Source organism: Perna viridis, chromosome 9 (assembly GCF_037379345.1).
Source record: "Perna viridis isolate PV_CMFRI_1.1 ecotype Kerala chromosome 9, ASM3737934v1, whole genome shotgun sequence".
Lineage (NCBI taxonomy): Eukaryota > Metazoa > Mollusca > Bivalvia > Mytilida > Mytilidae > Perna > Perna viridis.
This window is the reverse complement of record NC_142453.1, coordinates 39,458,076-39,472,634: the sequence shown is the minus strand read 5'-3', so window position 1 is coordinate 39,472,634 and position 14,559 is coordinate 39,458,076. Positions and strand designations below refer to the sequence as shown.

Genomic DNA, 14,559 nt, shown 5'->3' with positions numbered 1-14,559 from the left:
ATTACTCCTATCTGTCTAAAAACAAGAGAAGTTCAAAAACAGAAGAAAGGAAGTACATGTGTTATGTACAAGAAAACAATTTGATGTGATATACATGTATATGATATTCAAATGAAAAATATCCATATACCTTCTGGTCAATGATAAACAAACTGAATAATACTCCTCAAATAATTAAGATCGAAGGAAGAAGAGTTTGTCAACTTCTCTGAAAAAATACATGTAAATAACCATTCTGGTAATACATGTTCATTTGTATTCCCAAAAATGAGTTCCACAACTCAATTTCTAATAATGTAACCAATCTAATGAATAATTTGAATTTAACCAAGAAATAATTGATTATCTTTGTGATGAACCATTTAGTAAAGATGAGATACTTGTACATGTAGGCTATAAAATCCCTCTAAACTAGAAAATCAACAGACAGTGACCTCATTTTGAATGAAATCATTAAATATGACATGCACCAACTCCTTCAGCCTATTTTAAAATTGTTAAATTTTATATTTATAAAAAGGCCAATTTCCAAAGTATGGAATAAAAGCTACATTTCACTTATACACAAGAAAGGCGGTGTCCAATCCATCTACAAAAAATGTAATTTCAGAGGAATTTCTTTAACTTCTAATTTAACTAAGTTATTTAAATAGGATCATGAATTCATCTTGTGAATTCCAAAAAAACAAATTGGATTTAAGGTCCAGCTAAAGCCAATATCTAAGACATTCCTTCATGAAATGCTTTCATTCGTAGTTTTAATAATACATCAAATTTAGCACTATATCATTGCTACATGCATCTTCATATGTATTTAACACACAAGCACAAGTCAAACTTGGGAAGAAACGTGTAATACATGTACATTGTACCTGCACATGTAACAACTACAAAACTGTATTAAACAACATATTTTAGAATAAATCTACAGCTGTCAAAAACAAAATTTGAAGTCTGAAATTCATATTGTCCTGATCCTAAATGTATTATGCAATGTGACCTAGCATTTATTTTTATGAAAAAATTGCCATTTCTTTAAATTTAGATGAATTGAGATATTTCATGCCACGATCCAGCTATATACATGTACCAACACCAATAAACATAAAATATTAAAATTTTCATTCAAATCGGGCTGTTTGTCACAAATTATTGCTAGCTTACACTGCACAAGATACATGTACATGTACATGTACTTAGGCTACAACATATTTGCATATCTGAAGAAAATCTGTTCTGGTAAATAGGTACAGTTATGTCAAAATTTGATGTTTACACTTCTGTTGTTAGCTAAATATGGCTGTAGTAACAAGATTTGTAAAGGAAGGAAACCTGCATATATGTAGAACACTGTAAAAAGAAGCATTAAGCAAAGTTTTTAGGAAAATTGCATTCTCAACATTTTTACTAAAAAATAATATTGACAACTAATGTCCTAGATTTTGACTTTTACAGAACCTTGAAAAAAATCGAGGACAACTGATCACTTTTCTATAGTTGAAACTTAGAAATCAAGTACACTCCAGTCCTTGCGACGTTTCCCATTTTAGCGTTCGTGCATTGTTTATCATGCGTTTACACAACCTTTTGCGTTCGTTTAAATGCATACAAACACATGATAGAAGCGTTCGTTTAAACACATGATAGAAGCGTTCGTTTATTTTTGTACTTGATTATTTCCTTGATTTAACTGTTATTTATATATTTTTTGCTATTAATAATTTATATAATTTCATTAATTTTACTTTCTTTTTTTTCTGTCTTCATTATACATGTATGTCAATATCATTATTTTTTGTCGTTCGTCTATCGTGCGTTTAAACACGTGATATGAGTGTTCGTCTAGCATTTAAACTACGTGCGTTTGGGTATCGTGGTTGCGGGAAACCTAAACGTCTCAAGGAATGTAATAAAAAAGTATTTGCAACCTTTATAAATCTATGTAAAGCCTCTGAGACAGTATGGCAAGATTGAATGTTCTATAAATTAAAAAAAAATATAATTTCTCTGTTCATATTTTTTTTTATATATACCGGTAATTCACTCTTTGTACCCCTGCTACCAACTGAAATTATGGTCTTAGTAGGCATTTTATATCCAAATGTGGAATAAAAGAAGGGAATATTTAAAAACCATTCTCTTTAATTTATACATTAATGACACAATTTCCAACCTCAAAGAACATGAAGAAGGGCCAACAGATTCAGTTATCATTGGTGATGCACCAATAAGCTCCCCCATACATGTACATGTATCACTTCATTACAGAAAATAGTATTGTTACATCATAACTTATAAGCTACAGTAATTTACATTCACGACTTTTTTCTCTGAGAAATAGACATGTTTACACTCGTGGATGTCATTGAAGAAAATAATGTACTTTCCCATAGTTTTCATTGGTACATGTAGCTTGTTTCACATGTATGACAAGTACTGCAGTACAGAAAATCATGTTAAACTTGTGGACACCATTATGAAATATTTCTTGTTGTTTTGATACTGATTGAACTCTACTTCAACTGAAAGATTACTGATGTCAAAAGGGCGGAGACAAATCTGGGTTCATTGGAGTGACAAGTGTGAATATTGTGTCATAAAGGTTGTGACAAAATTGTTTTTATTGCTTATTAATATATTCAATTGCAAAAAAAAAAATGTGAGAACTAACCAAGGATATTCCTCATCTCAATATGAAGGCTGGACAGAGTTTCAGTGTCTGATTGTTGAGTTCTAGGCTTGCAATATTGTGCAAGTCTTTCATTGTAGCAACTTTGCCAGTGGAACTGTCTAGTTCACACTGTACCATTTCCTTGTTAGCCTTTAATTTAAGCATATTTCTTATATCCTTTTTTGTTTCATCATCAAGCCTCGTCTTGGAAGGTGACTATAGGAGGTTATATTTACATCATGATTGTGTTCAGAGTCAATATTGGCATAGCAAAGACCCAGTCAGTTAAACCATGTCTATTGACACATTGTTCAATAATCCAAACAAAAATGTGAAGAACTGCAAAATAAAAATAAGCCTACATGTGAAACAAGTTACAAAATTTAAATGCAAGTCATCAAAATTACAAAATTTAAGTTTGCTAATTAACAGATTCGAAATACAAAAAGCCCTAAAATTTTGCGTATGAATGCCCGTTTTTCCACTAAGTAAAATTATTCAATATTGTTATTTTTTCGGTTTTAAATCAAATGCTACAAAAAATGACATTTTATACTCACATATACAGCTTTATATATACGCATTCGTTTGTGAGCAAAGGACAAATTTGTTTTGGCACATATCTCAGCAAATCTTTACCTGTTCTCATTCATACGACCATGTATATAAGTACTTGTTTACAGATTACTCTTCATACTATGGGTTGTTAATTCCTTTTATTGAAATTTCCAATGAGAGTTGTAAGATCTTTTTTTTTCTTTTATTCGGTTTAAAATTGCATTACACGTATTATAAAAACCGTCTCTGACCTTTTCATCAGCAACGTTGGTAGGCGCATGGCATCGAAAAAAGTTGTTGTTTCGAAATATCCAGTTTTCATTTTTGAGCTCACACGACATCGTGTTGACCTCGTTGTCAACACGAAGACAGTCCCCTTGGTGTCGAGAGTACGATACAACCCCTCCAGCCACTGTCTTTGTTGAAATCCATTCGGCCTCGCCCAGTCCAATACTTCAATTTTGTGAATGGGCATTTCCTTGTTGAACTAATCCCCAATTTAGTCATCAACACAAATTTTATATTGTCAGTAAAGTTGTTATCTCTATCTATAAGATACGACTTCATTCATTACGTTGTTCAACGCAGTTTTATTAATGTTATTTTCTATGTCAACAATTCTTCTGAGTTTTATGTTTTTGTTCACATTTTAAAAAAAAAAAACAGCACATGTGCGGTTAACTAAACTCCATCAGAGTCCACCAAAACAAGTGATTACGACTTAGAGTAGTACATACACAAAAACGAATGGTTGATTTACAAAATTATCTCCACCTACGTTCTTCTGCGTTATTTCACTATTTATCTACTTTAATTCAAATTTTAAAACTTGACCTTTTTATTTAAGGGCGCTTCCTCGATTTATTTTTAAAGTACCTGCCATTGGTATTTCTCTGTAGTGTCTTGACTGGCAATGTTCCAAATGTTTTTTTCTTTGCAAGATCTTCTTTCAGTTTGGTTATCTGATGCGCTTCTTCATTTAAAAAGTTTTGGTTGTTCATTAAGAGTAACCAAGAGAACCAAGCAAAAGAACGCAATCCAGGGACAACGACCAGACAAGGAAAACAGACACATGCACTAAACAAAGAACATAAAATAAGCAAAATAAATACACACAAAGAAACAGAAGTAATGAGCAACTCGGAATCCACTAAAAATTGGGAGCAGGAACCAGGTGCACCGGTAGGGTAAGCGTCCTCTGCTTTTCTATAAACACCCATCGAATTGCTTATAAAAAGTCAAGTCCGGGAAGACGATAAAGAAAAGGAAAACTATGACACGTTGAACAAATCGGTTCTCGTGGCGCAAAGGGATACACCGTAACGATCCACGAATTCATGATGACGACGATAAAACTTCTATGGTGATGACATGAATCTTGTAGCAACATAATCTTGTCTTAGAAGCCTAATTGTAAGAAGTCTAGAGCGGTACAAAAAGTCTGCGTAGTTACATGTACAGCAAGCTCCAGCATAATGTATGAGTTATGATACGAAAACTCCGTACGCAAGCGCTGAAGGGATGTTGCCACATATGAAAGGAAGTTGACAATACGGAATGAAAAGTCCTCGCGTTTGTCGTATAATTTGGTTAATAGTGATCCTTTACCATCGATCTCTAAGTGTAGGTCAAGATATGATGCCGACCTCGCAATGCCTGTAGTATTGGGTAGATGCGATGTATAAAAGCCCCGAAACTAGGATTGTTTAACGATAATACGTCATATATACATCTCCTTTGGATCAGATCAGCTATAAAGTCAGTCCCATAAGAGTGAATGAATATGTCGATGAGTAGAGGTGCTCAATTTGTTCCCATTGGAATACCACCCGTTTGTCAAAAAAAAAAAAAACAAAACAAAACAAAAAAAAAAAAAAAAAAAAAAACGCGTCCATACTGGACAAATATGTTGTCAATCAAGAATTTACAGACGTGTTTTCCCCTTGTGAATATTAACAGTAGAGGATTATATCCCAAGTATTTTAAATGTACTTGATAATATATTCTGGATAATTTCTTATATTTTTTATGTTGCAAATGTGCGTCTGCTTTACAATTATATCCTGAAAGTCTTGTTTTGTTTTTCGTAATTTGACTTTAGGCTTTTTGATTTTTAATTTTAATTGTAATGCTATATTATTATAGGAATATTGGTGCCCATGATTATTCAAATCTTTATACTACTAGTCTCTGTTGCTCGGGTGAAATCCAAATTCAATAGCAACATATATCATTGTTTCTTGACGAAAAATGGAACACTTAGATACAAATACGTAGATCTTGGTAGATATTATTTACACTTTGTATAGAAAAGTCCAAATCATCTTCTAAATATACGTAAGAAGATGCTGTCAAAATGCTGTAATTTTTGACTGACAACATATTGTAATGGACGTGTTTTTCAACAAACTATCTGAATTCCAATGGGAACAAATTGTAATCCACTATTCTCTGACCTATTCCTTCAATCTTTGATTCGTTGATTTTATAATACATCGCATCTACCCCCAAAGAAGTTGAAATAAAGGATACTACAGACACTATGAAGTCAGCCTCATTTCTCGACCTTCTCTTTGAGATGGTTGGGAAGAAAAAAAACATGACTAAATTATACGACAAACGCTGTGACCTTGATTCGTATCGTCAAATTTCCTTTCGTTTGTAGCAACATCCTTTCTACACCTGCGAATGGAGTTTTCTTTCATATCTAAACTTCGATACGAAGTGACACAGCTTGCCAAAAAAAGCGCAGATGTTTTGTACTTGCTAGATTTCTGACAATTATAGAAGGGTTGTGTTGCTACAAAATTACAGTCATTACTTTAAGAGCTTTATGGTCCTCATCATGATGCATGGACAATTACGGTGTATCCATTAGATTTGTTCATCGTATCATAATGTTGCTCTTTCGTCAGAGTACTCCGGGCGTGAATTTTATTACCAATTTGACGGGTGCTTAAAGAAAAACATAGGAACCTTAAACTACTGGTGCACACGGTCCATGCTCCCAATGCATGGGTTGCTCATTTACTTTTTTTTTCTACTCGTGCGTGTCATATTGGTTGTTGCGTGTGTATGTTTTCTAGTTGCAATCTCTGGGTAATGTTTTTATGTATATCTTTTCGAATCTTGGTTCCCATGAATTCCCTTTTTTCAATTATATATCTACAATATTTGGAAGAACTTTTATTAGACATGATCTTTTAAATTGAAATGATATTCGTCTGTGTCATGAACGGACTGTTTGTTTCTGTACTCTGACATTAGAATATAGACATGGTTTCCCTTGCCTCAACTCGCGTTAATGTTAACTAGTATCCGATTTATCATTTATTTGATGTACTTTTTGTTTAATGTGTATAATTATTCGTTGAATAACAAATGATGAGTAGGTTTGGTCTGAAACATTCTAGAGTAGATTATCATGCGTCAATATGTTTTAATTGATTATTTCTTCCATATTGTTTTCTTACATTAGTTGTATCCCAACATATTAATCTCCTACTCAGATATATAATCGCGTTCGAGGAAAAATCAATGGGCATGGCACCTGCGAAGTTGTTTAAGGCGTATTGTACCAATTTGCATTAAAGTAGGGATATGGCACTGAGTGTGACAGAGATGTAAAGCTTTGAAATGGTCAATACACCTTCTGTGCAAGGAGATTGACGCCAACAATGCTAAAAAAGATTCAAGTAAAACGAAATATTCTATTAGAGAAAAAACAATGATTGCCAGACCTGAAAATTGTGTCTATCCGCACTTACACAGTAGAAATATCTGTTTAAAATCAATTAAGCTATATGATTTTCTTTATTATGGAACTTGATTTCACACATACAATAGAACGCCTGAAAATGATGTTAAGCGGAAGCCGAAAGAGCCTTCAACATGCCCGACGTCTGTGTCCAGATGTTCAATCATCACTGTATCTCCTGTCTGTAATCGCATAATAACTGTGTTTCCTCCTTGAAGATCTTGATATAAATGCTGGGTATCTACTGCGCCATCAATGACGTTGACACTATTTACTACTAAATGGCTCCAAGATTCTTTAATGCCACGATCACCGACTGTGAATGTCAGTAAATAAACCCCAGCCTCAGGACAAACGAATGCACCGGTATGTTTGTTGTATCCGCTACCTTCATTTGTTATAATCTAAAAATAAATTGCGTTTTTAATAAACTCTTGACACACTTTGTGTATGACACATTGATCAAATATGTTACTTTATTTTTGTAAGATTACTGATTGTTAAAATATTCTTAAAATCATACATTATACGACAAAACATTTAGTATTTCTTGAACTTTTACCCAACTATATCCCAGAATTACGTCGCATTAAAACGATACTTTACAAGGTTCAACAAATACAGATGTACTGTATTGATTTTAAAAAAAAAACAGCTTACGTGTTTGATTTGAATCTTAAGTACTTCGCTGTCTAAGAATCAGGCAAAATGTGCATAAGGTGTAGCACACAAAGGAAAAAAAAACGCAGATTTCATTGCATTGATCAATATTTATATTTGATAACCTCCTGATATAACAATCAAAGTGTTTTTAAAATTTGCCTTTTTAAGATTATTGATAGGCCAAATTTAGTTGAAATGCATTATGGAAAAATGGCTGGAAAAATTTCCCCCACTTTTCCACATAAGCAGTTAAAATGTATCAACGTCACAGATCGATGCTTCGGAATAAATAGCTTTTCAGTTGTTTCCTAAGTGTATTGAATATAGTTGAAGTAAAAAAAGACCAAACTGAGAATTATGATGAGCCACCCATTGTCTGATTATTGCACAGAATTATAGTTCTCAATGAACTTTTATTTTTCTAAATTTGCTCTGTCTACTGATAGTGTGTTACTGTGCAATATGTATCTTCTTTCTAATTACACTTCCCGCCATTAATTATTCTAATATAAGTCACTGTCTATCTAGCCGATGACGTATGTGACTTATTAGTAGAATTAAAACATCACATCAAACGAAACCCTCAAATCACTTGGCATCGGCTATACGTCAATTTGGAAATAAGTTTACTATTGATAATATAGATACTTTAATGTTAATTGAAATAATAGTCGCGTTCGACTTCAGTTTTTAAACAGTTTTTGTTTAGTATTTTGATTTTTCGGGTGTTTTTTTTATATGTATGCATATCAAAATAATGCATGTAGACAAATCGTACTATTGGAACGATGATTAGGACCCCGAAGGAAAAATATGAGTACTATACCTGATCAAATCGTAACACTTGATGCATTGATAAATCCACGTCGTGACTTAAATATGCACTAAATGAAATGCCACTTGCTGTAAGAATTAAAATATCAAGATAGGATATCGAAATATAGCTTAAGATATAAGTGAAGTAGACTGGCATACATCATCGTAATACGTCTTACATGCTCTGAACGTAAATAGATGGAAGTTGTAGGTTCTCCATCGTTCGTAGTAAATGTCTTACATGCTCTGAACGTAAATAGATGGAAGTTGTAGGTTCTCCATCGTTCGTAGTATGTCTTACATGCTCTGAACGTAAATAGATGGAAGTTGTAGGTTCTCCATCGTTCGTAATATGGCTTACATGCTCTGAACGTAAATAGATGGAAGTTGTAGGTTCTCCATCGTTCGTAATATGTCTTACATGCTCTGAACGTAAATAGATGGAAGTTGTAGGTTCTCCATCGTTCGTAGTAAATGTAACGTTTCTACTTCTAAAGCACGGTACAGAAGAAGTTGGATTAGTTTCAAAATATGTGGTCCTTTAACAGTGACTTGCTATATAATGTAAGTCATCATCCTTACGGTCCGACTTAGCAGTAGATTGTCGGATTATTATTATTATTATAAAAAAAAAACCGAAAAAAAAAAAAACAAACAAAACAGAAAAAAACAAAACAAAAAAAAAAACCAAAAAAAAAAGGTACTTATAGTTAATATACTCTGATCTTTAAATCATTAAATGTAACACAACCTCGAATCTTAAGCTGATAATAATTGTATTATAATGATGTGTGTTGTATAGTAGTCTATATTATCTGTACGGATTTTATCTCTATATAATACCAAACCTTGTCTTCTAACTCGGTTTGCATCCTGATTCACCATGGCATGATTTAAAGGATGGTGTTTTAAAATAGACTTCCCCCGCTCTGTCTTGTTTACCGGTACGTGTAGTATATCGTCTTGCTTCAATTCGGACTGCAGTTTTACCTTGGTACTTTCACCAGAGGTTAGGTGTTCTAGCCGTTTCTTTAAGTGAATTATTTCATCTCCCTGGGTTGTCACAGTTTTCTCTAATTCAAGTATTCGATTATTTTTATCCTCTAGAGTGTCTGTCAAATCATTCAACTGACGGGCTTGATCCCGGACAACCTTCCATATTTCCTTGATATTTAACTCTTCGTTGGACACTGTGTTTTTGTTCCTGTAGAAACATAAGAGGAGAACACCCTTGGTTTATGTAAGACCTCGGTTAAAAATACGATGTTACGAAATTTTATGCACATTCATTCAAAGCGCACTGGTACCAAAAGTTCTACCGCAAATACCAATAGTATGATTCGTCATCAAAACCAGAAGCTGTTATTTTCAGCTAAAAGTATTCGTTAGGATAAATTTTATTCCTGGAATAAAAAAGGTGTTTATCAATAATTAAGTTACTGCTTGACGATGATAAGCTATTTATATAGGCTGAGAAAAACTCCGTGCACCCCCCACTCATCAACCCAAATATGATTTTCAGGTCCCCGTATATCTCCCATTTATGAATCTTTTAGTTGCCAAGAAAATAAACTGATTTTTTGGTCACTTTTTGAAGCTCGTTGAGGCTTAAATCCCTTTTTTGTTTTGTTTTTGTTTTTAATTTTTCTACTTTCTACAAAACGAAGTTAATTGGCATATTAGGGTTTCATTAGGCAGCCAAATATCTAAGCTAGGTTTCTAATCGTGCCAAAACTTAAAGTTGCGGTAACGCTTTGTTTTGGAATAAAATGAAAAAAAAATATGTACTCCTACCCCACCGAAAAATTGCTTATATTGCCATTTTTTCAATGTTAAAACCCCTAGAGTATTTATGCTTTAGTAAAAATGGCATATTTGGTATTTTATGTTTATTACTATCACAATTGATAATTTTGGAGTTCTTCTAAAGAAGGGCCGATTTTCATAGTCCGAATTTATCAAAAGTTGCTAAAAAAGAATTTTCAATTTTCGACATAATAAACCACGAAAACTTAATTTTCAAAAAGAACTTTCAAAAAGTTAAAAATATTATACTACAACCCATAGACAAAAACTGGTATAAGTATTTAAGAAAATTCTCAATAAGACAAAACCTGAAATATCAGTTTTAAATTGTCGGTATGCTGCGAATGAGAAATTTGTGTGATATTGAGACCAGTTATCTAGGAGTTTAGGACACTTGAGGAAAAGTATACTTGAACCTCGACTAATTTGCATGCGATTTTCTCAAGTCATTTCAGATACTTGAGCGGAGTTGTGGACACTTGAGCCTCAACTTTTTTAAAGTCATCTCAATTGAGCCTCAATTGAAATAGGCGGTTAAGATTGGGCTCAATTGAGCCTCACTTGAGGAAAGTACTTAAGCTTCCATTGAAAATCATTGTCACGGCCTTGTGGTGTACGTTGCTCTAAGGCGTGTGATATTGTTTGCTTATATAATTATATAAATGACATAAAGATAAGAGGGTGATAGAGCAGTTTGTTAACCCGAGAAAATGTAGTATGAAAAAGTAATTTAGACTATAAACTTGTTGAAAAAAATAAGTGATAATAAGTGGCGGATCCAGAGTGGGATGTAGGGGGTTGACAACTCCTCTCTTTTTATTGAAAAATTTATCATTTTTACGTGTGAAATTTACAAAAAATCGCAAATAATGTCATAGCAACCCCTTTTTCTGAGGAACTCCGGCTGGCACCCTTCCTTTCCAAATTGTTTATATCCGCCTCAGTTTTATTCTTTATTTGATAAAAAGATGGTTCTCTGAACAATGTACCAGAAAAATACATTTATAGGTTACTTAGTTTCCTTAAGTAATTTGGACTTTCCGATGTTTGGAGATACAATTATCCAGATGAAAAGCCTTATAAGCTTATACATAGCACACTCAACCAATTCATTGTCGTCTAGACTTTAGGTTGATATCTTGATCCTTGCTAAATTTCGATCCAACTCTCAATCAGAATTGCTTACAGTGAAATTCGCCATAAACTTGCAGGAAATGAATTTATCGCCAGAGGTCCCAGCTCTTAATTTAGACCTTCTACTAGACAACGTTTATGTCACACTTATCAAAGAGGTAATTAATGATTGCAATGCTAAGTATGAACATGTTCTTGAGATAAATTTGAAATGGGACAATGTGAAATCTAAGTTGCGACAATTAAATCGTCTGAACTAGAGAGTAAGAATAGTCGCAAAGATGAGCAAACATTTTCCCAAAAATTAGAAGATTTAGAACATCCTTAAGAACATTGTTTATAGAGATAATGACGCAACTTTGATCTTAGAACAAATATGAGATAGAAGGCATAGTGGACAGACGACCGAGGGGTCAATTTTACGATCTCATTCTGAACATTATGGCAGTTCCAAAAAACAAAGTAAATACTTTATAAAAGAGTAATTAAAGGAATCAAGGTTATGGTTATAAAAGAGTAATTAACGGAACCAAGGTTATGGTTATAAAAGAATGTAATCCATGGACAAAGACCAGACATGGAAAACAGACATACACAACTAAGAACATAAAGTAACTAAAAATATACATACAAAGTAACAAAAGCAAATGAGCAACTCAGACTCCACTAAAACTGGGAGCATGGACCAGGTGCACCGGTAGGGTTAGCGTCCTCTGCTTTTCTAGAAACACCCGCCGAGTTGCTCATAAAAAGTCAAGTCCGGGGTAGACAAACAAGGAAAGAAAAACTATGACACGTTGAATAAATCAGTCCTCACGGTGCAGATGGATACACCACAACGATCCACGAGCCCACGACGACCACCACAAAACCTCCGCCGCGATGACCCCAATGACTCAATAAAGTTATTACAATTTTAAAAATAAATGTATTACTGAGCTCTGTACTAAAGACAAAAATGTAACCACCCAAAACGTAATCCTAGCGGAAGAAGTAAAATTTTCTTTTCTGAATTGTACATGTTTAACTGTGTTGAGATTTTTTTCTATCAGACTGATTTGTTTAATAATGAATGTACACCTAGGCTGTCAGAAAACGCAAAGTCTAAATGCAAGGAAAATGTTTTGAAGACTTTAAAGAATTTAAGAGTCCATGCACAGATGTTCTAACAACCGAGTTTTACAAGTTGTTTTTGGACCGATATCAGTAAATTTATCATAGACGGCTTTAAATATTCCTTTGCAGTTGGGAAATTTTCAATTGATCAGAGATATGGTATTTTGACACTGATACCAAAAAAGGACAAAGATCGCAACCTTTTAGGAAACTGGCGTCATCTCCATCGTTTAAATGCTGACTCTAAGTTTCAGGCAAAACCAATTGCTGAGGGGAGGAATTCTTATCTTTCTGACATTATAAATTCTGACCAAACAGGCTATATTGCCAATAGATATATTGGTGAGAATTTGAGACTAATCACAGACGTTATATGATATACAATTCTGAAAGACTACCCAGGCCTCATTTTACTGGTAGACTTCGAAAAGAATTTTGACACTATTGAATGGCATTTTAAACAAAAGTCCTTGACTGCCTTTAATTTCGGAAATAGGTTTAGAGAAAGGGGTAAAATTACTATACACTGACATTTCTAGCTCAGTTGAAAGGGGTGTACCGCAAGGGTGTCCTCTTTCATCTTTTTTGTTTATTTTGGCAGCAGAAATCTTGGCGGTTAACATAAAAGAAAATAAAGATATATGGAAAATAAAGATTGGAGATGTAGAGATTAAGACGTCACAATTAGCCGATGACACAAGAGGAAGAGTCAGCTAAAATATGTCTGAAAATATTTGACGATTAAAAAAAAAACAAAACAAAAAAAAAAAAAAAAAACAAAAAAAAAAAAAAAAAAAACAATCAGGTTTAAAAGTCAATCTCTCAAAGAATCGGTAGAGACAATTTTGATAGAGATAGATCTTTACTAATCAAATGTGCAAATGCTTTTAAAATACTTGGTATAAATTTTGACACCATGACGAATGTAGACTTAAAAAACCTTGATTATTGTATTGATCAAATGGAAGAGTAATCAAGAGACGCAAGATTCTGGAGGAAATCCAGGAACTAAGACCAGACATGTAAAACATACACACAAACTATGAACATAAATACCCAAAACTAATACATACAAAGTAACAAAAGTAAATGAGCAACTCGGACTCCACTTAAAAACGTATTACATTCTTTTAATCTCCGCTAGATTTTTAGTTTCCTTGATTACTCTTTCAACAGATAAATTGAACCTTTTCAGAGAGAAATATGGTCCATTAAAGAATTATATCTAGAGTGATCACTACTCTCTAAAAGTGGTAATGAATTATAATAATTATGTTTGCACATTTCCAATACATGGTTTTTTTTGTATCTATAACATGTTATGATGACATATTATTACTTAACATTGTATAATTGCATAAATTATTTAAATTTGTTTATGTAACCGGAACACTATTTCGTTACAGTAATGCAATATAAAGTACTAACAAAAACAATAAATAATAATCATAAAATAATTTAAAAAATATAATAATTTTTACATACTCCTATACGATGAAGTTTTTAATTAGTGATTACAAACAGTGATTATTGTGAATGAACAGAAAACAATAAAGTAGAGTACGTCGAGCCATGGTTGTTTTCAGTAAATGAATAGCATCTATGAAATGAACCAATATGTGTTCGATATGAACCGATGACCTCACCATTTTCCAAAATGCAGTTTAGTACAAAGAAACGTCGTTAGTGAAAAGAAAAGACAAACTTACTTGTTGTCATCACCATCTTCTTGGTAGTAGTTAGACGAGATTTTACAAGAACAAAACGACAAACTTAGGATCAGTAAAGTCAAAGTTGAAAGACACTTTGCCATTTCGCCTTCGTGGACCATAAACTGATAAGCTTTATCTCTAGTTTGGTGCATACAGTTCAGTTTTTTTTGGGTCATTCATTCCACTTTATTTTCTCGTTTTAACGTCTTTAACTATTAATTAAATCTTTTATCTTTAGTAGATTGTTATTTTCAAATGTTCAGTAATTTTTTTTTGTTTATGAGAAATACAAATTAAACTTAACGCCACAATGACACAAATACGTA

The 14,559-nt window shown here is 33.0% G+C and overlaps 1 protein-coding gene across 1 annotated transcript; it reads right to left on the bottom strand.

Annotated features, from left to right (window-relative positions):
• Nucleotides 1-7,023: 7,023 nt before the first annotated feature.
• Nucleotides 7,024-14,338, bottom strand: LOC148608455 (uncharacterized). Its single transcript, XM_088545978.1, has 4 exons — nt 14,231-14,338; nt 9,314-9,669; nt 8,476-8,552; nt 7,024-7,390 (listed from the first exon to the last, which is right to left on the bottom strand). The coding sequence occupies exons 1-4, from the start codon at nt 14,332-14,334 to the stop codon at nt 7,061-7,063; spliced, it is 867 nt and encodes a 288-aa protein (XP_088402104.1). The 5' UTR covers nt 14,335-14,338; the 3' UTR covers nt 7,024-7,060.
• Between the last annotated feature and the right edge of the window lie 221 nt (nt 14,339-14,559).

Excerpts from the sequence above, each read along its gene's own strand:
- LOC148608455 (XM_088545978.1), bottom strand. The coding sequence starts at position 14,334 with ATGGCAAAGTGTCTTTCAACTTTGACTTTACTGATCCTAAGTTTGTCG. Across the intron at positions 9,670-14,230 it reads GAAGATGGTGATGACAACAA|GAACAAAAACACAGTGTCCA; the intron begins GTAAGTTTGTCT and ends ATGTTTCTACAG. Across the intron at positions 8,553-9,313 it reads AAACCGAGTTAGAAGACAAG|CAAGTGGCATTTCATTTAGT; the intron begins GTTTGGTATTAT and ends TAATTCTTACAG.